This window comes from Lissotriton helveticus, chromosome 4_1 (assembly GCF_964261635.1).
Source record: "Lissotriton helveticus chromosome 4_1, aLisHel1.1, whole genome shotgun sequence".
NCBI classification, from domain to species: domain Eukaryota; kingdom Metazoa; phylum Chordata; class Amphibia; order Caudata; family Salamandridae; genus Lissotriton; species Lissotriton helveticus.
Genome location: NC_136063.1, coordinates 1370535340 through 1370558763, shown reverse-complemented (window position 1 = coordinate 1370558763; position 23424 = coordinate 1370535340). Strand labels below are relative to the sequence as shown.

General features: G+C 43.5%; 1 protein-coding gene across 1 annotated transcript in view; it reads right to left on the bottom strand.

The window, feature by feature from the left end:
* DCDC2 (doublecortin domain containing 2) overlaps positions 1 to 18461 on the bottom strand; it is a 739932-nt gene extending 721471 nt beyond the window's left edge. Inside the window, exon 1 of the mRNA XM_078687928.1 lies at positions 17480 to 18461. Coding sequence (XP_078544054.1) covers positions 17480 to 17781 — 302 coding nt within the window. The 5' untranslated portion in view covers positions 17782 to 18461. The remainder of the gene's footprint in view (positions 1 to 17479) is intronic.
* Positions 18462 to 23424: the final 4963 nt, after the last annotated feature.

The window sequence follows — 23424 nt, the reverse complement described above, 5'->3', positions numbered from 1 at the left end:
CTACCCTGTGGCTGCCACCCGTCATGAGCAGTATTTGCCCCACAGTGGCTCAGAGTCAGAGAATGTGTACCATGAAGGTTACTGCAACTGAAAAGAGCTGGATGCCGATCAACCTTCCAATCAGGGCTGGCTTTAGGGAGGTGCGACTGGTGCAGTTGCACTGGGCGCTGACTTCGAGGGGGGGCACTGATCTCACGAAGGTGCTGTGTTTAGCAATACCTTATGATTTAAAAGCACCTGCTGCAGAGCTCCTTGTGCGTCCAGTTTTCAGGCAGCAATAAAAATGTCAAGATAACTCTTGAGATTAAAGTTCCACAGCAGTATTGACTCGCCATAAAGTAGTGCAGAGGGTTAATATGCCTGCTGCAAAGAACAGAGCTGTATTGTTTGTGAACAGCTGAGTGGATAGTAAAACTCGGCTACACCAGTGCCTTAAAACAAATGAAATGTATGTGAAGGGCTATAGAGATATAAGGGTCATGTTTGCTGGGTGGTAGTGAGGGAGTCCGAGGAGGAGGTCATGGGTAGGGGGCCCCAAAAAAGATTGTTGCACCAGGCACCACCAGCGCTAAAAGCTAAAGCCAATCATAGCCAGCCAGACCTTTGACCTTCGACATACAACAAATCCTGATTCCTCCATATCAATGTTATCCAATACTTTCCCCAAACCACACTTAATAGCCATTACAGAGCTTTGTGTAACAAAATATTGTTAAGAGGCCACAGCGCGACATGTTCAGTGCTACATAATTCTTTGTAAATATAAACATAAAGTACAGCAAGAGAAAAGTCAATTCCAAACATTTGCAAAAATGTAATTTCACTCTGCTGGTCATTTTGTGTTTTGTGCTAAGTTCTCAGCTCTAATACATTCAGAGGAAATGAGCCCAACTCCCAAAAGCTGATCTCGAGCACACAATGTCCACCAACTCCTTGCTGGCTCTTGGGGCTTCGCGTGAGTGAGATATGTCGCCTGTGCCTAGGCGGTGGCAGAGCATGCTGGAAGTGTCAACAGAGCAGTCACCAATTGTTGATGGTCACGCCATTCCTAGGATTCTGCCACAGGATGCTGTGTGTACCCTGAATATTGTTTCCCTCAGTAGAAGAGGCCTAGATGCAACTACTAGATGCTACTAAAAGTCTTTGACCTCCCTTCTTTGTTGATGGCCTTTTCCAGTGGTTCCCAAAGTGTGCGCCGCGGCACCCCGGTGCGCCATGATGAGAAGCCAGGGGCACCGCCACGCAGGATGTGGGTCGTGGAAATTGCAGTCGCAATTCCTCCCCCTCCTTTGTGCTGCCAGGTCACGTGATCCCAGCCCTCACCCTCTGCATCTCAAAGGCTCCATTAAGGGCTGCGATCATCAGCCCCAGCTCCTTACCTGCTCCTGCTGCCCCAGTGGCAAGCTGCTCATTACTGGACTCCCATTGTCCTTGCAAATAAGGCCGGCCAGGGTGGGGCCTCCCATGCAGGGGGCTCTGTGATTACAGCTAATGGGCCCAGATGAGTTGTCACTCCCCAGATCAAGGGCGCCTCTTTAATCGGACCCCCAGGAGGAGCTTGGCTAGATAGTAACATCTCCGGCTTCAGAGCAGCGTAGAGTTAAACGAGGCATCCTTCGGAAATGCCGATAATAACTTCCATGGACCAACCGGCACACAAGAAATTAATCTTTTATTCCCTGGCACGAATAACTAACTGCCAGAGGTGAGCATTTTATTGTCTGATTGTAACAGCACCGAGAAATCAGTATACTCGTCTCTCACACGAATAACTTCAAGAAAGCCGTATGTTATTCTGTGATTGAAAGAACTTTGTTTTCTGATAAGAATAATTACAGAGCAACCAGCCTTTTATTCTCTGACAGAAATACATTTACTGAGAGACGCGTCCTTCATTCATGGTGAAACGGGAATCAGCAAGTGACATTTTTCCTTGAAGACAAATAACTCTTTCAGAGATGGGCGTATCGTTTATTCTTCCACTACGATTTGCTTAAAAACTATAAAACTATTATTATTATTTTTCATTAGAAACTTTATGATGAGACTGTGAAAGAACTATAACAAGTCTCTTTGGAGTTACCTCAAAGGCAGTGAAGTGACTGCTACAGAGTTAAGATTTTTTTTTTCATCCTGAGGCTGAAGGCAAAAATGGAGAGCCCGATAGGTACCCATCTTGACACCTGCTTTTTAGAACTGCACCAGCAGGACCCAGCCCACTTAAAACACTGGGTAGATGGGATCTGGCGAGCCATCTTGGGTTCATCAGAGCCCACCCCACGTAAACTTCTTGTAAAACCTCAGAGCTCCTTGAGACTTTCTCTAGCCTGGTTACTTTTAGTGGGAGTGCTTTATGCTACTCTATGATGGTGTTGTATGCATTGAGATGTACTTTGTAAGATCTTTGTGATTGCAAATAAAGTTTTTTGATGGTGATGGCTACTCTCTGAATCCTTCATCACGTCTAGGCTTGATTCTTCATGTAGACCAGTGGTTCCCAAAGTGTGCGTCGCGGCACCCCGGTGCGCCGGTAGAAAAATGGTGGGCAGCTACCGCCAACTGCCAATTAGGTCAAGGGAGCCACGGGACAAAAAGGTTTGGGAACCACTGGTTTATTCTATGCACAGGTTGATAGCACTGACCCCAACTGCTTAGGGAATGAACTTGTTTAAGATGTTTTGGTGTTGGGGGTGAGGGGAGGAGACTAGTCTTGCCTTGCTTTCTGACATCTAGCCGGCAAGAGGCAGAGAGCTTATAGATGTTCCTTTGCACATCATGGCTCAGGCAGGACCACTGACAGCAACAGGGGTAGCCTCTTATTGCGCATGAAAATCATAGTTTTTCACGATCAAAATCTCTTGTGATTTGTGGCTTCACATAAATTGTGAGTAGATCAGTCCCATATGTGATGGTCTAACTGCATGTACATTATCGCAATTGTGCAATATTGCACGCACTACAAATGTGTGTGGCATAGAGTTTTTTTTAATTCTTTCTCTCTACAATCCTATCAAAAGAGGCAGCAAGGTCTGAATTACAGGTGCACTTTCAACAAAGAAGTGCCGCCTTCCAAGACTGAGAATATGGAGCAAAACACTGTCTTGATCTTCACCACTCTGGGTTTCTTCCAAGATAAAGGACGGACACCATGCCGCTGAATCTGCCTCTCGGGTGGAAACCTGGGTTGAATTGTGGTTTCTCAGGTGGCTCCGCTATTCATTTGACACCTCCCATCACAAAGCGGCAGCTGGAAGCTGATGTAAGAGGAGCCGAGTGAATTTCTATAGATGATAAGTGGAGAGGATGTCATGGCCCTTCTGCAGCACAGTCTTCAAGGGCATTCTGCCAGTCACTAGCCTGCCATTTTTCTGCCCAATCCCCTTGGCATTTTCATCAGCATGGAAACCAACCCAGGAGTGGAAAAAATACAGAAATCAATGTAGTTGCCCATTTGAATTTTTAACCTAGTGGCAATAAAGCTTATATTTAATGATTATTGTTTTGAACAGCAGCAGTATCTAATGAAAAAAAGTATGAAAAAAAGAGGTAAGGAAGAGAGCAGGAGCCGTGAGGGGGTTCCGAACTTAATTCATGGTGGCTTACAGAGCACTACAGACATCTAACATTCTGGAAAACTTCCATGGAACAGCAAAAAGCTGAAGATTATGCCTGGCAGGTCAAAAGGAAGAATGAAGTTTTCAGTAGTGGAGAAAAGTTGCTATGTTTGTACTCCATTAAAGAGCACAGGTATTTCCAGAGTGAAGCACAAAAAAAGAGAATCAAAAGTTTTTGGTTAGCTGGGGTGGGGGCCAGACAACAGAAGGACCAGAGGGAGGGGGTATCAGTGGTGGAGTGGGCTCCAGTTCCTTTCAGGGTGATTTCAAGAGATACTGAAATCTTAGTCTAGGTTACTGACAACATTCAAAGATGTTTTTTTTTCCTGTTTGACAACAGTAGTTGCTTTAAAAAAGGTTGGGGCAACTCAGACCATGTTGAACAGAAGGACTGGTGAACAGGATTAGTACATGGCTGAAGAGCACTCAGCAATGAAAGGCTTTCAAGGGACATAGTTGAGATGTCCTCGAGCTAAGGTAAACGTGGAATGAAAGAGGTAGTTTACCAAGAAGAATATTGTGGGTGTACTAGTGCGGCTGTTATATGAAAAATGGCAACGACTTGCACGGCTTGGAGGTCATAGCTATTTTGATTATATCACACCCCACAGTCATGAGATTTCCTCTGAGGTACCATTTACTAAAAAAAGAAGACTGGAGCTCCAGAAATGGATAATATGGCAATAGGTGGGAGAACCTTCAGGTATGTGGATGAGCTCAGACCCCACATGGTTGTCTATGTCCACATGGGAGAAACCTGACATTGGGATTTCCCAGAGCTGAGTAGCAAACATCTTGAGCTCATATCAAGGCACATATATGAAACATTGTATAAATAGGCAGCAGCTAAAGAGCTAGTTTAGACACTGGGTTTAACATTGGAAAAAAGGGACGCACCAGCTGCATAAGAGGCTTGTAAGTATGCCCCTGGGTTATTTGATGTTAACTTAGATCAAATACTCTATGATAGCAAGACAAAGCAATCCTAGGCTGAGACCATCAGAAGGTTGACAGGAACACATGAGCTTCCATTGCCTGAGCATCAGAGGAAAAAAAGAGTAGAGACAGTCTACTCACATGCACTTACCTTAGAATAAGAAATGGCCTCAGAATAAAGAGTGTCAGGAGTCTGCGAGCGCCCAAGGGAAATCTGAAACTTACTTATTCTGTTTGAAAAACATAATCCACTTGGCACTATCTCGGGGGTAGTGGGTCTTAGCAAAGAAGCAGTGAGTCACTATGTCAATTCTGCCAGGAATTTTTTAGACAATTTGAATAAAGGAGTCTCTCCTGGGCAATATTACATTTATAGCCACCCATCTCAAGTGTGATGATTACTTTTTTCCTCCTGGCTTTAATTGCTGGTCAAGGATTAAAGTTCTAAAACTCAAAATATGGCTGATATATGTCAGACACTTGAGTTTTGTCATTTTTCACAGCCCCTTCGACCCCTTTTTATAATATTAATTATTACGTTTCATTGGTATTGTCATAAAAAGGATTTTACTCATGTCTATTCTATCTGGCATGGTCTGGAGGTCTAGGAGCAACAATATGAAAAACAGGCTTTGACCATGCCACAAATTAAGGTAGATACAGGAATTTGTCTGTTGATAGTGTTATATGTCCCTACACTAATCAGGTTTGGGTTCTGAGAAGAGTGTGAGAGTGGTGACATGCTGTAGGTGGGAGAAACAGATCTATGGGCCCGATTCACAAAAGTAATCTGAGGCAAAATCCTAACTTTACGACTCTCAGTATTTAGGAGTAGTAAAGTTAGGAATCGTAACTTTACTACTCCTAAATGCCCTTTGTGAATACCGAAAGTCATAAAGTTAGGGTTTTGTCTCAGTTAAACTTAAGTTTTGGTTAACTCAAGACAAAAACTTTAGTTTAACTGAGACAAAATCCAAACTTTACGACTTTCTGTATTCACAAAGGGCATTTAGGAGTAGTAAAGTTACGATTCCTAACTTTACTACTCCTAAATACTGAGAGTCTTAAAGTTAGGATTTTGTCTCAGATTACTTTAGTGAATCGGGCCCTATGTAGAGATAGAGATATATGGCAGAAACCTAGCTGAAATGAAGATTAGCAGTGCAGAGGATCAGAGGCAAAGACACAGCCAATGTGCAAAAGTGAACTGCATCATAATTAGGGCTCCCAGTTTTCCGTTTAAACAGATTTTTACATATAAATACAGATGGTAAACAAGTTTTCCTTTGTCTGTATTTATATGTAAAAACGGGAAAATACTAGCACATTTTGCGGCGCTGCTGTGCTCCAGCAGAGTTGCCTCGCCACACCCTCTTCCTGATTCTAGGGCTGTGGCTGCCTACAGTAACGCGAAACACAAGCTTCAGTTTTGCTGGAAATTTCTTCCAATTAATGGTCTTTTTGAGCTCCTGTCGGCCTTTTGTTGGCTGTCCCAGCCATGTCCGGGGCTCCGCTCTGCCCTTGAGTGAGCTCTGGCCAGCCATTTCAAAACATAGGTAAGTGCTGGGGGAGGGGGGGGCTGGAGACTGTGGCGTATGCAGTTTTGGGGGCTGCAAAAGTAGGAATCAGATGCCAGCTCCCTCCTCCCACCCCCCCTGCAGTGAGGCTGCTCAGCCTAGCTACGTCAGTGTAGTGATTGTCATGTTTGTGGCCGGACCTGAGAGCAGTACACTGGGTACATTTGCTGAAAGAACAGTCCGACCGCAAACTCGGCAAAGCCTTGCTACGCCACTGACTGGAGTATTTGCAGAGTTTGTGACCGGGCTGCATAGCCCATAACCGCTGCTGTTTCTTCCTTCTTGCCCGGACAAGACAAGGACAGTGTCTACTTCTGCTGCTCCCCCTCTTTCTTGCTCTTATTCCCTCTCTTTCTATCGCGCTCCTCCTCACTTGCAGAAAACCGTGACTGTTCTTTCTTGGTTCCCCAGTGAAATGGATCCAAAAAAAGAGAAAACCCTTTTCTTGCAAATGTCTTTTTCTGAAATTTTTCTGTTCCAAACGCGACCTCAGGAGGAGAGATAAAAGGTTTTAAAATACGAACAATAAATACATAACTAAATAAAACAAGACAGAGTAGTCGCAAAGTGTCCAGATTGGTTTTATTCACACTTAAACACATTAGCGCCACCTTACAGAGTTTTCCAGTGAAGCACTACTTTTCTTTTCAAGTCCTTAGCTTTCTGAGTAATGAGTGTAAAAGCTTTAAGTTGTACTCCCTATCAGTGTTTGTTTTTTCCAGAATGTTGTTACTTTTTTCAGGCTACTTTTTTCAGGCAGCAAATTACTCCTGTCTAGTGCATAGTTTGAATTGAGTTGCTTCCAGGTTTTTATAGCGGGGCACAATTGGGTTGTAGCTGATGGCAGTGTGAGTTTCTCCATTGGGGCAGTACGGTGTTCAGAGTTCAGTGGGGGAGAGGATGTAGCACTCTGAGCCGATGAGAGAGACTGCAAGGCTCTGAGACAAATGGCTTGTGATATCACTTTTAAGCGTATTTGGGACATTCTGCGAATGGCAAAGCTTTCAGATGAATGTATTTTGTCAACCAATAACAACTGAGCGCATGTGTGCATTGTCAATTTAAATAAATGTGGAAAAATACTAGCTGTAGTGTTGCCTTCAGCTTGCGGCAAAAATAAATGTAGATAAATACAGATAAACTGCCCCAAAAATAAATATGGATAAATACAGACGGAAATGTCAAAAAAGAAATACTATAAAACCGGGAGCCCTAATCATAATATATTGTTCTTTAAAGATTTGCGACTCCAACTCTTCGCTAGATTGGAGCATGGTTGGAGCAGTGATGAAGGATACAATGATGTTATACCAGATTGAGTGGTGTATAGATAGAGAAGGCCTATTGCCTTGTTTTTGTTCTTTTTAGCATGTCTTTAAAAACCAGTCTAATGGTGTTCTGGCTGCAGGTGTGTCGAGAGACATCGAAAAAGATGTGCTTGTGACACAGATAGGTAGGGAGGTCCGGTATGATGGGTGTGTAGATGATGCAGCAGAGTTTTAAGACGGTGCCTGTGTGGTTCCAGGGGGCCTTGGAGCAGGGCACTGTGTCCATCTAGAAGCAGGAGCATGATGGCTTGCATAGCAATTCTTCAGTTGCTTTTTGGACAAATGGTTTCACCCTCCTCAGTCGAGCGAGTTGCTACTAAAGCGTCTCGGTTTTCTTGGTGTTGCATTCATGAGGGTGAGATTGGTGTGCAAGTTTAATCCAAGTGCCTTGACATTATATGAAAGTTGGTTTGTGTGTTGAGCCATTAGTGGAATAGTTATTGCTTGTTCTTGGTAAATTGCAGGAATTCTGTTCTAGTGAGTTCAAACTCTTGGTAAGTGCTGGAGATTCAGGCATGGTTGAGGTGAAAGTAGTGTTTAATGCACTGGATATCTTGAGTAGAGGAGAGTTTCAGATATAGTTGTATGTCATCTGGATATTGGTGAATTCACATGCTGTCATCAGTGATTAGAAAACCTATGAGCTCCATGTAGCTGTTGAAGATGAAGAAAACAAGATGGAAACCTGAGGGTCTTCGCAGATGATCAGAGTCTTCTGGGACCTGGAGGTGCCCATGTGAAGGAAATGTTCTTGGCTGGATAGATAGGAGATGAACCAGTAAAGCATGCTTCCTGTGAATCCCATTCGGGCCTTCATGGCGTGGATGAGAGTGTGGTAGTCGACAGTATCGAAGACAGTTAACCACTTCATTATTATTAGGAGGCAGGGGACAGCATTATCTTTTGCCAGGAGGGTACAGTCTGTGATTTGTAAAGTAGCTGTCCCCATGCTGTAGTGTGTTCAGAGGTTGTATTGATAGTTGGATAAGAGATGGTTGGTGAAGAGGTTATCTTCAAGTTTTGTAAAGACTGCTTTCCCCATGATCTTGCCAATGAAGGGTAGATGAGTTGTGGGCTAGTAGCTGATTAAGTTATCAGGGTCAAGTGTCAATTTCTTTAAAAGTGGGAGGATCTGGCATTTCATGAGAACTACAGGAATGATGCCTTGAGTGAGCAAGGCATTGAGGATGTTGAAACGACTATAACGCATTCAGAGGGCCTCTGCACGCCTGATCCTCGACATCCCTCGTCGCAGCCACATCACACCCCACCTGAGAAATCTGCACTGTCTCCCTGTCAACAAGAGGATCACCTTCAAACTCCTTACCCACGCACACAAGGCACTACACAACACTGGACCAACATACCTCAACAAACGACTCACCTTCTACACCCCCAACGCTAGCTACGCTCCGCCGACCTCGCCACGGTCCCCCACATCAGAAGAGCGACCTTGCCACGGTCCCCCACATCAGAAGAGCGACCTCCGGCGGCAGATCGTTCTCTCACCTCGCAGCCAAGACCTGGAACACCCTCCCCATCCTCCTACGGCAGACCCAGGACCTTCTAACCTTCAGAAAACTACTCAAGACCTGGCTATTCGAACAGTAGCAGCAACCCCCCCCCCCCCCCAGCACCTTGAGACACCCCACGGATAAGTTGTGTGCTTTCCAAATGTTCTAATTTATTGATTGATTGATTGATTGATTGATTGATTGATTGATTGATTGATTGATTGATTGATTGAGTAGGGGTGCGAGACCATCTCCACACAGCGTTCTGATAAAGGACAAAGGTAACATATCATCTTGGCTTGGAAAGTTGAAGATGTTGGTGAGGTTTGTGAGAGACAGGAGTTTGAAGGATGGCCCTTATGAGATGCAGTACGGGGATTTTGGTGTCAGGGGGACGCAGACTTAGAGTTGCTCATCTGCTATTGGTTTTTCTGTATTTTTTCACTGAAGAAGTGGTTGATGGAATTTCACTTTCGCAAGGAGTGTGGGATAGGAGGACCAGGCAGGGGGTTCAAGTAGTGCTTGATTGTTGTGAAGAGTGTTCTGCTTTTGTCTGCAGCGTCACTGATGTGTTGGCATGGTACTAGGCTTTGGCTGAAGTGACGAATTGTCTGTGTGTTATGTGGAGAGATTTCATTAGTGTGAGGTCAGTCGGGGTCCTATATTTCTTCTTTTTACTTTCCTGTATGTGGATGGACAATTCATGTGGTTTAAGTCTTTCAAGTACCATTTTAAGCAAGTCTCCTAAAAGTCAGGCCTTGCATTATTATGTATTGACTCTGCTACTACTGGTCTCTTGATGATTCTGGCTCTTCCCAAACGACATTGCATGTAGAACTCTATTGGTCTAAAATAACGCCATTGCAGGTTGACACCATTACTAGTTTGAGGTCTGGCCTATTCATCTGTCTATTTTATGACCGTTTCTCTTTATAGAATCATCTGTGATGGTCCTGTACACTTTAGACAAGTTTAACACACAATTATCATTAGCACACTTTCCTTGTCAATTTTCTATCCTCTCTGCGAAGATCACCTGCAAATTTGATAGTCCCAACACCAGTTTTAAAATATTCAAGAGGGCACCTGTTTCTCTCAGATGTTCGTGCACCATTTCTGCTTTCATGCCATGACATAAAAATCCCACAGCACTTCCACCCTTTTTTTCTTCAACCTTATCCTTTCTGAATCAGGAGCATCCTGGTATGGCTATTTCTCTCTTTGCACCACGTGTCTGTAAAATGCAGCTTGTACGGTATATTTATTACGTTTTAGCATCGTGTTTGTGCCACAAAAGTGACGCAAATTGAAGCTAAATCGTTTTTTACTCATTTACTTTCCAGCGCTAAGCTTGTTGGCATTGGAAAATCACTCAAAGCTAACACAAAGCAGTGCATAAAGCTGCTTTGAATTACTTAGCGCCAAGGGGACGTACCATGGCTGGTGCATGGGTGTTCCGATGCAACCACCCAAGGTTTCTGGTGCTAAGCCCTATTTACTTAAAAAAGTAGACAGCATTTAGAATGAGAAAATAGCGCCCATTTCAAATAGGCACTATGGAGGAGAAAGGCTTTCATTTCTCCTTTCTTTTCTGACTTTGTATGTGTGTTGCACTGTACAGCATACATACAAAGTGGGAGAAGGTTTAAAGTTAGTCAAAGCATGGTATTTTGTACTTGATGGGTATCCTTCGAGTACAAAACGTATGTTAGACTCAAGCAGACACCCTTGCACTATGCTGCAAAGGTGTGTCCGTGGTGCATGGCAGCATATTTCTGCACCGGCGCTAGGAAGAGGGGAGGAGAGTGCTATATTTTTGTAAATATAGTGCTCTCCTGCTCTCACCTGCTCACGTAGTGCAGCATTTGCAGCTGCCACATTGCACTCCATGAGAATCTAGTAAATTTGTCCCTGAGGGTTGATGGTCCAAAAGCAAAGATACCAGTGTACCTCTCTGCATACTGGACCATGTGAAGCCTGGTAATATAAGAGCTCTGGACTATGATGATGGTGTAATACATAAGTCTAGCCACTCTATTTCCCAAATGTGATATATATATATATATATACCTTGTACCTGGGCGGCACCAGTTTTGTGGGCGGGGGCCTCCCCCACTATCAACTGCCATCTTGGGGCGGCAGCTGTCCCCCCCACTCCTCAATGTTTTTGCCACCGGGGAGCGGAAAATTGATAAAATATTCGCCCGTCCCCCCCTCGCTCTTCACTGCGGTCTCCGCGGGCGGCAAACGCTGAGACCGCCACGAGCACCCATAGAGCTAGCTACGCTACTGGCAATAGATAAGAAAATCTATTCCGAAGCTCTGGGCTTGAGTTTCACACCTTGAAATGCAGCTTTCCACCTGACCATGCGTGCTGTCCCCGTGGACTTGAATGGAGTTTCTCACTTGTGAATGATCAATTTTGCTTGACAACATCAGTATTTGCCACTGGTCTTTGAAACCTCTAACAGGGACAGCCTGGGGTTCAAGATTTCTTACTAAAGTGGGCAGAAGTATCAAAGAATCTGAAAGGCTGTCAGCATTAATTCACAACTCGATTTTTTGAGGATGCTTGAATTGTCTTCAATTTAAAAAACTGTAGCACCCTCCAAAGCGATTTGGTACCTTGTTTCGCACTAACACATATACGTACATATATAAATATATGCCTTTTCTTTTATTTTGTAACATAGCTGTCATTTTGGAAGCGGTCTTTGTATAAACAAATCTTTTATGAATAAATCCCATTATGAATTATAAAAACCCACTTAGAAGAATCCAAAAAATAATACCTTGAATAACATTAGATGATCTACAATAACATTTCTGTAACAACTTATTTGACGTAGAAGATGCAGTTTAACCAGGGCTTAATTTGTAAAAATATAAATGTCAGGGCCCTCTTGAGGAGGCCACCACAGCTTGTACCACACATTGCCCCTGCCAGCACTGCCAATGACATTACCAACACAACTATTAACTATCACTACAGCACCCCACTATACCTCTCACAAAAACTTTACTATCTGGTGGCTGCAGGTCCTCCAGAAGTGCCAGCACCCTTCTGCTGAAGCCACAGAAATTCTGTAAAACTAAAACGTACGATCGAGCCTTCTCAGGTATCGCCCAGAGAATCTGGAACTAACTCCCTGCCTCCGGAAATCAGGGCAATCCCTTCTACTATTATTTTCAAAAAGGAAGTTAAAGCGCTTCTGATGAAAAAATTCTTGCCCTAGAGTCCCCTTGCCTAAGATGAACTCCAAGACTTGTCTCCTCTCTGTTTTTACCTGTCTTTTATTGTACTTGATCAGATGCACTTTTGTCCTTTTGTACTCATTGCATTATCAGTTTTACCCCAGCTCCCCCTTTCTGAGTTTGTAACATGCTCCAGTTATTCTTGTTCCTTTATTCTCCATGCCTTAGACTGTTTATGATTATGTATGCCACATGCCGACATAGAGTTTCCCTGCCCTAGCACTTCTGACCACCCTGTTGTTTGATTTTTAGGTCTCCTCTCTTTTTCGCTCACCTGTAAAGCTCTCCGATACCCTCATGGGTCTTTTTTGCGCTATATAAAACTTTTAAAATAATAAATAAATGAAATCACGCTCCTACAAGTGTGACAATTCAGACTATTACAGGTCCCCAGAGCTATAAGAATGGCTTGGTCGGTAGGTATCAGTCCTTTTTAATGTATACTGAATTATAAACAACTGTGGTTGTTCTTAGCTCTAAATTAGTCAAACAAAGCTACCATGCGGCAGACTGTCATAAGTGTCGGTGTGGACAATTATGTGCCGGTACGTAGCACCGGAAACCACTGGCTCAAATTAAGCACTGCATGGTTGACAGCAGGGGGCAATTCCTTGCACGCACAAGTCCTGAGTGACTTTCAGCCACTGAGAACAGATCAGAGATGGGTGATAAAAAAACCTTGACTAAAGTAAAGATGGAAAACGTGACCTATCTTCATGAAGCTGTTTCAATCTCACCCAATTACGCGGATGAAGTTGAAAATGTGCACACTCTTATTCACAAGACTCCTCCTCTCTCTCCCATTGCTTCCACTGTTCTGTAATCTGACCACACGCCTTCCGATGTATGTAATTTCGCAGCTGCCTCGTTGTTCACCTCCTTCTTTGTTTGTGCTTTGGCTTCCTCTTAGCAGGACTTTAATCTAAAACTTTGCCCCTAGCAAAGTTGAACTGAGAAACACTACATATGTGGCACCACGTGAAGGAATGTAATTAATTTAAACTATGTTAAATTAAGGGAATCTAATTATCTGGACAAAACAATGAGGACATGCAAAATGTGATGCACAATCGAAATTTAGAGCCATTGCTCTTTCGATCATATCAGTAAAAACCAATTTCAGAGGCATGGAGACACTGACTGGCTAAAGGCACACATGTATTACTCGTGGCAATTGTTTGCATCTGGCCAGGGCCGCTGGAATTATGTGATTCAGTGCCTACAGCGTTTGCGCATTATTTTTGATTTTCTGCATTTGTTGCATAATCCACCGTCTGCAGAATATTTTGCAGATTTTCACAAAAAAAAAATTGTTTCTAGCTCAAACTGATCAAAAGTTATCAAACACTGTGTCACAGAAGAGGTGTGGCGCCGCGGCCAGGGCGACTGACGCTGGAATCTGGGGATCAGGGTTCGATCCCCGGCTCCGGCGGCAGGTTAGCCCAGCACCATGTGACTCTGGGCAATAGCTCGCTTAATCTTCCCGACGGCCCCCCAGCGCCTAGAGACCCTTACGGGTGATTGTGCGCTTTACAAATGTGGACTTTACTTTACTTTATATGTTGTTGCTCAGTGCCACGCACTTTGCAAAAGTTAACTGGCCACCTTTCTGTTGCTTATTGCTGGATTTCGGTGAAATCATTGCCCACACTGTGTTTACATGTATTAAAATAATAAAACAATGCAGCTGCAAATTATTTCACATTATGCTGCATACTTTTCCTTTTCTTGCTGTATAAATAAGTCAACCAATCAGCATAATGCATACCTCCCCACCCACACAATTTCGGTAGCCCTACCTATACCTAACAGTTCCGTTAACTGTCTGCCTGGCATGTCTAATTCAAGACGGGTAGGTGACGAGTTGGGCCCTTTGGTATGTCAATGCCATACTAAGATCCCCATTACAGAATTTTAACATGACATAACAGATATGATTGATTAATTCACAGAATGCTTGGATCTATAACTACCAGTGTCCTTCCTATTTGCAGTGGGCACATTTTGTTTGAAAACTTGAAGCCAGCCTGTTCAATACCATACCCTGGATATTGGCATACATTTCAACAGATCCACTACTGAGCAGATTGCAAATGGGACCACAGGAAGGCTACCCCTTGAGACTATTAAATGTTTACTTTCATATCAAGTTATCCATGGTCCACCACCAGTGATTAATTTGAGCCGGTGGTTTCTGGTGCTCAGCACCGGCACTCATTGATCAATACCAGTGCTTTTCATGACCACCAGTGAAGGACACATTCATTTATGGTAGGGATTTAGCCAGAATTACAGATGTTGAACTGACGCTGACACTCGAACCTGGTTCCCCAGCTCCAAAGTCAACAGCTCTGGCCATTAGGCCACGTCCGCTCCCCACTTTCATGGATAGTAGTTGGTTCTGTTTTAGGCAGGAGAAAAGGGCTGCTGCAAGCTTCCTCCTGACGAGAGCCCCGGCACCTATTTTTTTTTACAAATTAACCACTGCCCATCGCGTAAGTGCAATGGTAAGCAAATGTTTTCATCAAATACCTCTTCACTTAGCCAATCACAAACCATCTATGAAAAACGTCGGCCTTTTCTTGCAATACTATGTATATGCAGGGCTCCCTTCATGCCCGATTAAAAGATTAGAGCGACAAGGAAACACTGCGGTGCTACCTACTTTCAGACAAATAGAAAAGAAACACGATCAGTTATGCTACAAGACCTCTCCAGTTAGCTCCCTGTCAGAAACAGATTTCTGTGAGCTCTCACTATTGCCCGGTTGAGTTATATCCCTGTCGCTGACACATGGTGGTGTGGCGTGCAGGTCACATGTCTGAACTCTTAAAGACCCAACGTTGCCTTTTTTATCCTTCTGATTTAGACACATTTTGAGCTTCATTAAACGGGAACAGGGTAGCATTAATGAAGGGGATCTGAGATGCCTTTAGCCGTTTTTAACACTTATTACAACCCCTACCCCCCCCCCCCCCACCCCAGCTCATGTACTTTAAGCAGAAGCACCCATAGAATCCCATCCACAAGAGTTTATCAGAAACGTTGACCTCTGACCTAGGGAAGCATATCAAGGTGGAACTTATCACATGGAACTCACGCAGCTGTATGTCAAAATATATAGTAAATAAATATCGTCCTGCCAAAGTATCACAGGCAAAGGAATTTTGTGTATAGATAGATAGATAGATAGATAGATAGATAGATAGATAGATAGATAGATAGATAGAAAGATAGATAGATACATAGTTAGATAGATAGATTTTTAGTGAATATATGTGTGTGTGTATGTATATATTTGTTGCTCTTAACTCCACATCTATGTAAGTCGAATATACATATACATACAACATTTCAAGGTACATGTACATGGCATTAATAGTAATAAATCTATGTTCACCTTCATAAACGTATCTTCATGATTTCATAGTGGTCAATGTTTACTTTTGGGAGGACAATTTTAAAAACTCGAAATTTAGTTACAACGCCACTGACAGGGAAGATGGGCAGAAGCTCAAGATGTAAATCAACCGTGCATTGTACTCGCATTACTGTTCTTTAATGTACTCTGACACTCTGAAAAAAGTGAAAGTGCCAACTATAAATCAAAATATGATGGCCAGATCAGTGGATCTGTTAACGCACTGAAGCAGCTCATTTCAGTACACTAAACAGAATATCAAACACATTTGGTCCCAACACATCTTCAAAATGATACCTACCCAATACCAAGCGCGTACCTCCCCCATCCCCCCAGCAACCTTTCTGTGCCAACTGTTTTTCTTTAACTTAATTCACAGTAAATGATAGATGAGTAAACGAATGAATACATGAATGAATGAATGAATGAATGAATGGAAGAATGAATGAATGAAGGAATTAGAAACCGAATAAACAATAAGAATTTTCCAGTACAACCCAACAAATTGAATGCCAGAAACAGTTTTCTGTCTGAAGCAGTAGGGGAAAGTTGTTTTTTTCCCTGACAGAAAGTTACTTTGTTTCACTCAGTGCAGGTGTTAACAGGAAACTAGCTCTTTATGTGGGTCCGTGAATCTGCCAATCAACTACAAATTACACAACTGAGACTCGTGGAATCATAACCAGCGCACTAGTACGTCAGGGCAAATAACCTTAGTGCTGGGTAGCTAATGTGTTTCCACACATGGTCATTTTTATATGCGAATTGTGGGAGCAAACAGTTTGAATCCATTTTGGCCATATATCACCGCATGTGCACTGTTTTTCACATGTTTTATTTGCACCAGTGAAACACTGGCTCATGGATCTGCTCCTATATCATTGTGACTTCCCTTGGACGCATTCATGATGATGCAAACGACTTTAAAGCAGGGGCGTAGCGTAGCTATCAACAGTCCAGCCGGTCCAGTGGCACCAGGCCCAGTGATTTAAGGGGACCACCGCATCCCACTTAGATCAGTTTTTAACAACCAAACAATAGCTTGGGGCCCACTGTCCTTGCTTGCAAAAGGGCCCATAATACCCTAGCTAGGTCACTGATTTGTAGCAGACCTGGAAATTGACTGAAGTCGAGCCAATTGAGTGACTTCAGATTCCATCATCTTTTGGGTTTGTTACATGAACACCTCCACAATTATATATTCCAATGTCTTTTTAAGACACTAAAAGATTCCATAAGTTATTCTATTTAAAAGTGTCTACTGTCTTCCCCATTAGAAATCCTGTTAAACCCAGTATTACCTGAGTTTGCTCACCAAGGTGGAATGATACAAGAAGCACTTACGTTATGTCTTACAAGAATGGCATGCTCGCGTTAAGAAAACCATCATTTGAAAGATACTCTGAGGGAAATACATACAATGAGAAGGAGAACTTGCCATCTACCATTGAAATATTTTTTGTAACGTAGGAAGGGGTGTAGGATTGGCAATTGCACGAAGGGTGACTGTAATTTAACCAAGTGGGTGTACCCTACTGCAGAGAAATACATAATTATAGCCTGTGAATGCTCTTCGTTGATTAGCTATGATATACTAAGGAAAAGCAAGGGTGTGTCTGGTAAGTTAGAGTCTGATATTGAAATATTGGATGAAGTTGGGTAGAGGAAGTTAGCATGGGTTGGGATCTGGCATAGCATAGTATGCTAGGATATAAAATAGAACAGAATAACTGCCATGGTATGACATGACGGCATACGTTTAGTTTATAACACCAATACAGTAGGGAGCTGTATATCACACCAATCATGTTATTTTTTCAGTAATTCGACTCACTCAATTTTCTTAAAGCACTCGCCACCACCGGCCACATAGTGCTCGCCCGATTGCAGGTCCTCCAGTGACTTGACGCGGTGTCCAGCGCGGGGAGTGTAGATATTCCTCACAGCCCCACCGAAAGGGCCTCCAACTCCACCGGATAGCTCCCGCAGGAAGACTTCGAAGCTGCCCACCTTTTTCTCGTGGATGAGCATACGGCGGCCACGGTAGAAGGGGTCTCCGTTGCGGTATACTGTCACACTCTTCACTGCCGGCTGCTGCGACAGACTAGGGGCGCGGGTCCCACCATTCATGGCCATCTCTAAGCCAAGTCTATTTAGCCTGCCTTTAATATTCCACCTGTAGACACAAGGCAGTGGGATCCTTTTGGGGAGAAGATTGAGAGCAACTTTAGAGAAAAGGGAAGTGATCAGGCAGCAGGCGCACAGGTGTGCAGCTCCTTTGAAATTGTGACTTAGCAAGTAGAAGCTGTTTAATGCACTTACTGAACTGACAGTACTACCTTAAAGTTGCTACAGTCAGTAGGGAAACATCTGTTTATTTCAATGTTGCTGTAATCATAAAGAAAATTCCAATAATGGTTGAGGGCAAAATCCAAGCTGCCGCTGGAAATCTTCACAGAAATAAAAGAAATTAAGCCAAACTGCATGTAAACAGATGGGCAGATCTAAACGGTACGCACCTGGTTATTTAGAGGTGCCAGGTGGAACTAAAGAGAACCAGCGAGAAGTGTTATTCAATATTAAAAATAAAGTATAAAAACAATAACTAAAGAGATGCGTTGCTCACTGCTCTCACTGGAAACGGGAAAAACACACTACCGTTGAAAGATAATACATATATTTTTCGTAAAGGGTGGTTTGATTGGAAAGAAGACCATTAAGGAAGATGGACTGTCTAGTTTGAGTTCCTGTTCTAGCGTTTTCTAAATCCATCCATCCATCCAAAAAGCTTTATTCGTTTTTGTCTTGAAGAGTTCACATCCACAGAAGAGCAGCCAAAAGCTCGACTTATAAACGTGATTTGGAAAATCAATTAAACCAAAAGAAAAAAGCGAAAGCTCCCCTGATTTACAGGCAGGCGCGGGGTCCGTGAAGGTGATGGCAGCCCGGGAGAGGCATCTTTAAAAAGTACGGAAGGAGAGAGGTCCAGAATAGTGGCGGGGCGGACGGGTGCTGCGGGGCAGGTCCTGAGGGGCGGGCGATGCAGGGGAGGTTTGCCCGGGCGCGGTGCTGGCACGGCAGGTGCTGGTCTCCGTCAGGCGGCTCCGGGAGGTGCTCGGCGTGTGCCTCTCCCCGGCTCCGTCCTGTGCCTGCCTCTGCTGGGGGAAGGAGGCGCGGGCTGTTGCTCGGGGAGCAGCTCCCTGAGAAACTTTTGTTATTTTTTCCGTCTCCGTAGCAACCCCCTCGAGGCTGCCGCTCGAGCAGGAGAGCTTGACGGAGGCTTCTCCGGCAGCACTCCACGGACCTAGTCCGGGGGTAGAAGCAGGGCAGGTGACTGCTCTGCGTCGCCTCCTCCCTCCCCTCTGACCCAGGAGGGTGCCTGCCTGTCACCTGAGCAACAGGCAACGCCAGGAGAGAGGTGTGAGCGGAAGGCCGCACGCGGGGGGCAATGCAAACACTCCCTCCGGTACAAGCATTCGTCTTCTCCATCCTCTTATCTAAGCAACTCCATGTACCAGACAGAGAACATTCCAGCATAGCCAGGCACCGCAAAACATGCCTTTCTGGAATGGACATTTGGCTGGGGAAAATGTTTATCCTATGATATTGTCAAAGTAATGTTAAAATTAATCGAACCGCTATTATTGTTCTGATGCTTGTAATTCCACCGTTTTTACCTTTTCTGTGCCATTACAGACTTGGGACAATCATATGTATCACAGTTGGTCAATCTTATTATTTAGGACAATATTATTAAAGGGAATATAGGTTTCGGTTTTCTGGGATTTACAGTGGGTACATTATTTTCTGATCATTGTTATTATTCTGGCACTTGATTTTCAGTGGTATTGCTCTCTGCTACAGTATTCTTGCAGGACATTTTTCCGTCGTGCAGAAAGTCCTGAGAGTATCTTTGTACATTACTCTCTGAGACATTATTCCAGTACCTAAGAATTTTATGGGGAATTCGTCTGGTGCACAGTTCTCACGGGGCATTATAATACAGAAATATAATTCACTCTATAGCATTACATTATTGATGCCATTTTCTGATTTCATTATTTTCCATAGGATTCAACATTTCTTCACAGTATTGTGAGAATTTTCCTAGTCAGTACTGACAGAGTGTTTTTATAAATGCAAGTTTATGCAAGTAACTTATAGAAATAACGTGTAGGCCTAAAACAAGATGTCACATTAAAATAAAAGGCAAATGGAAGCACTAGGCGTCCATGTCTGCCCATGTTAAGTTAGAAATGCTTATAAACGAATATATTCTTTTTTCATTTATACTGACCTTAGGTGTTAAAGAATACCTAAGTTTTCAAGAATGTAGTTACATTTTACTTAAATGTTTCTTCATGAATAAGATTTGTAAGTTAGAATATGTGAGAAAGAGGTGATTTCACTTGTGGAATGACACACCTTACCATAAACTGTTTCGTTTGCGCATTAACAGCCAGTGGGAACAAAACCACAACTTTTACAGGGTTGTTAGTAATGTTCCATATAACACTGTGGGCCAAATTACGATGCTGTTCGACCCCAACCGACAACTTGTCGGTTGTGGTCCGAACCGCATCTACCTCTGCGGTTCGACCAAAGCATTACGATGCATGCTGTCGGAGGCAGCAGTCGGAGGTACCGACCGACGCCTTCCCACGGGATCAAGGAGCCCATTGGTCAGGCGGAAACTCCTCATAATCCCTTAAGGACATCATTTCCGATATGGAAAGGCTGTCGGAAAGCCCCCTTTCCCTCTGGCCCTCCGCATCTGGGCTCGGGGGACACCTATGGTGCCCCCATGAACATCCTTGATCAATGTGGCAGACCCAGCAAGGTGCCTGCCACACAGTGCAGAGATTTTTTTTTTCTTGGGATTTTTAAAGTGCTCTGTTACCCTGGGGTGTCCTGGCGCTATGCGCTACCAACCAATGAAGCATCTGAGAAAATGTGGGCTAACGAACCACGTCTTCTTTTATTTTAAGAAAATAGCCATGTTTTTAGGCCTTTCCTTTGTGGTAAATAAATAAATAATACCTCTCTTTTTGACTAGATGTAACAATAACAGATAGCTCAATAAATAAGAGTCAAGATTCGAGGTAGTAGGAGTTTGCAGGTTTAATACAGCATAAAGGACAGGAACAGGACAGCCTGCACGGGAATAGGATGGCAGCGCTGCACAACTTTAATAACAATGCACAAGTATATATACTAAAACAATTGCATTACAGTACATACAATAGGCGGAGCAGTGGGTGGGGTGCGTAGCAGTCGCGAAAGATAAGGGTGAAAATGGGTGTAACAGGAGGTGTGGACAGGGCGTATACATAGACATGTGATGTAAACGTAACAGAATATGTCATAAATGGGGCGGAAACATGGAGGGGGCTACCTAAGGAGCCGGGGCCTCTAACCTAGTGGTGCGCGCAAACTGACAATGACGTGTTACTAGGGAGAAGCTGGGGGCTATGACTTCTGCGCTAGAAACAGAGACTGAAGTCTGGAGAGTCAGAGCGACATGTACCTAAACACTATCTAGTATCTGATGTTTAGAGAACATGTTGATAGAATCTAAAAGTTATCGGGGTAAAGGCTAACAGATTCTAAGACTGGTGCATGCATTATTCTACATGTAGTGCGTGTTGAGGAATATTAAATAACCATTAATACAGTATTTCTCTTACATGGAGACGGAAAGGCTAGACCATGACGGAAACTATTGATGCGATTCAGTAGCTTAGGAATGCAGAGAAGGAGGGCTGGACTGATAACTAGAATCATAACATACTCTTGGCAGACTGTCAGGCAGAGCCAGGCCGAGCCGAGCACTGTGAGACAGGAAGTAAGTGAAGGGTCAGGAATACAGGTGGGGGCTGTATCGCTCCTCAGCGAGGGTTCAGGAGACAGGAGCTGAATCTGGTGTCCGGGCCCTTTTGAGGCCTAGGAACGGGGACTTTTCAATGAAATAACGTGCACACTGAGAAACGTGGCAACGTAACTTTACATAGGCCTAATACTCGTAGTTTTCACGAGAACTGGAAACTGGCATACTAGAGATGGACACAACTGTAATTGCGTCTTTAATCGAACATGGGGAATACATATGCATATTAATCATGCTCATATAACATAGGATGGGGAACACGTAGGGACACAGAACATGGCAAAATTTACTTTTCCACATTCCCTCCTTGTCACTACGTTTCCATCAGGAAACATCAATATTCATGATACCATCTATCATTTCATACAGTATCATTTGTTCGTCTCGAATTGTCTTGGAACGGGATTTAGGACGGGACTTGGGACTAGGAATACAAGAGGTAGCACAAATGCCGCAAATCGCAGGGCCACATTGTATACAGAGGCAGCAACTGAATATGATCGCTACTGCAATACCTAGAAAGGACAATACTTTCCATCCCCAGGCAGAAATTATATTCCAGAACCAACCGGACCATGTCCAGGCGCCTGGATTTTGGTGTAACAGATGGGCAATTTCATGAAGTCTGGTTATAGCTGAATAAACAGACGGCGCGTTATTAGGAATGAAAATGCAGCAACTAGATCCGATGACTCTACATGCTCCTCCTCTATCGGCCAGTATGACGTCAAGAACGAGACGATTTTGGAGCACGACAAATCTCATAGCAGATTGCTCTTCGGTTAAGTTACCTAGAGCAGAGGTAGTCTCAGTCACTACCGCTTCAAGGGTTCTGGTTAATCTACGTTTCAGTTTACTATTCGAGACAGTACCTAAGTAGGTAAAGAAACCTTTATTGAGATCTATATATTGTTCTAGAGCAGTTTCAGTATAATCAACAATCGGGAGTCCTCTCTTGTGTCTAGTATGTACTAGGTGGGAGTTCCTATGATAGTCAGGTGGGGCTAGAAAAACTGGTGGCAGTAGGAATGCAATGTAACAAGTTCCCTCCCAATCGAGGGGCAAACGAACATATGCGGTCTGACCACAAATAAAATAAGAATGACGTGAAGCTTTGAAAATAGATTTCCCACTGTCACTATACTCGACAATAGTAGTACAATCACTATGTCCTACATGTATGGAACCATTATTTCTGACACATAATTCGCCTTTGACTGGTAATACTGACATAGCAGGTAAGTCTGGAGTAGGATCAGACTGAACATTCAGGACCATAAAATTCGAAGAATAATTACCCAAATTATAAACTTCATTTTCTAGATCTAACCCTGTTCTGTGGGGAAGACCTTGCTTGTCTGGAAAACATGTACTGTTCAGGAAGGACATATCATTTGAGGATGACGTTAACGTGGACCATGCTCCACATGAACCGTTATGTGAAAATGGATAAGGAAACAGTGGCAGAACTCCCTTCGGTGTCTGGAAAGGGGGGAGTCGACCACACACCCAACAATTAGTGGCATTGCTGGTCTGGTGTGAATAATGTAACATGCGGATAAATGAATTGTTTCGCATAGCAAGACGATAAGATAGTTCATGAGGAGGCAGATCACTAAACGTGTGTTCTACTGTAGCATTAGAAGACTTTTTTACATGAGAAATTGAAAAACATAAATGAAATGCATAACTCGTGCAGGTAACCATCAGGCTGAAAAATAATATGAAACTTAGAAAAACGATACATCGGATTGAGTTTTGACTAACTCTCTCACTATGGGGGGTCTATTTCATACATGTCAGATACCTATTTAACCGTTTCACCTAGGGGAGGACTTAGACAATTAAACTGGCTGACTTAATTTACTAGACCGGAGTTTCAACTTATACTC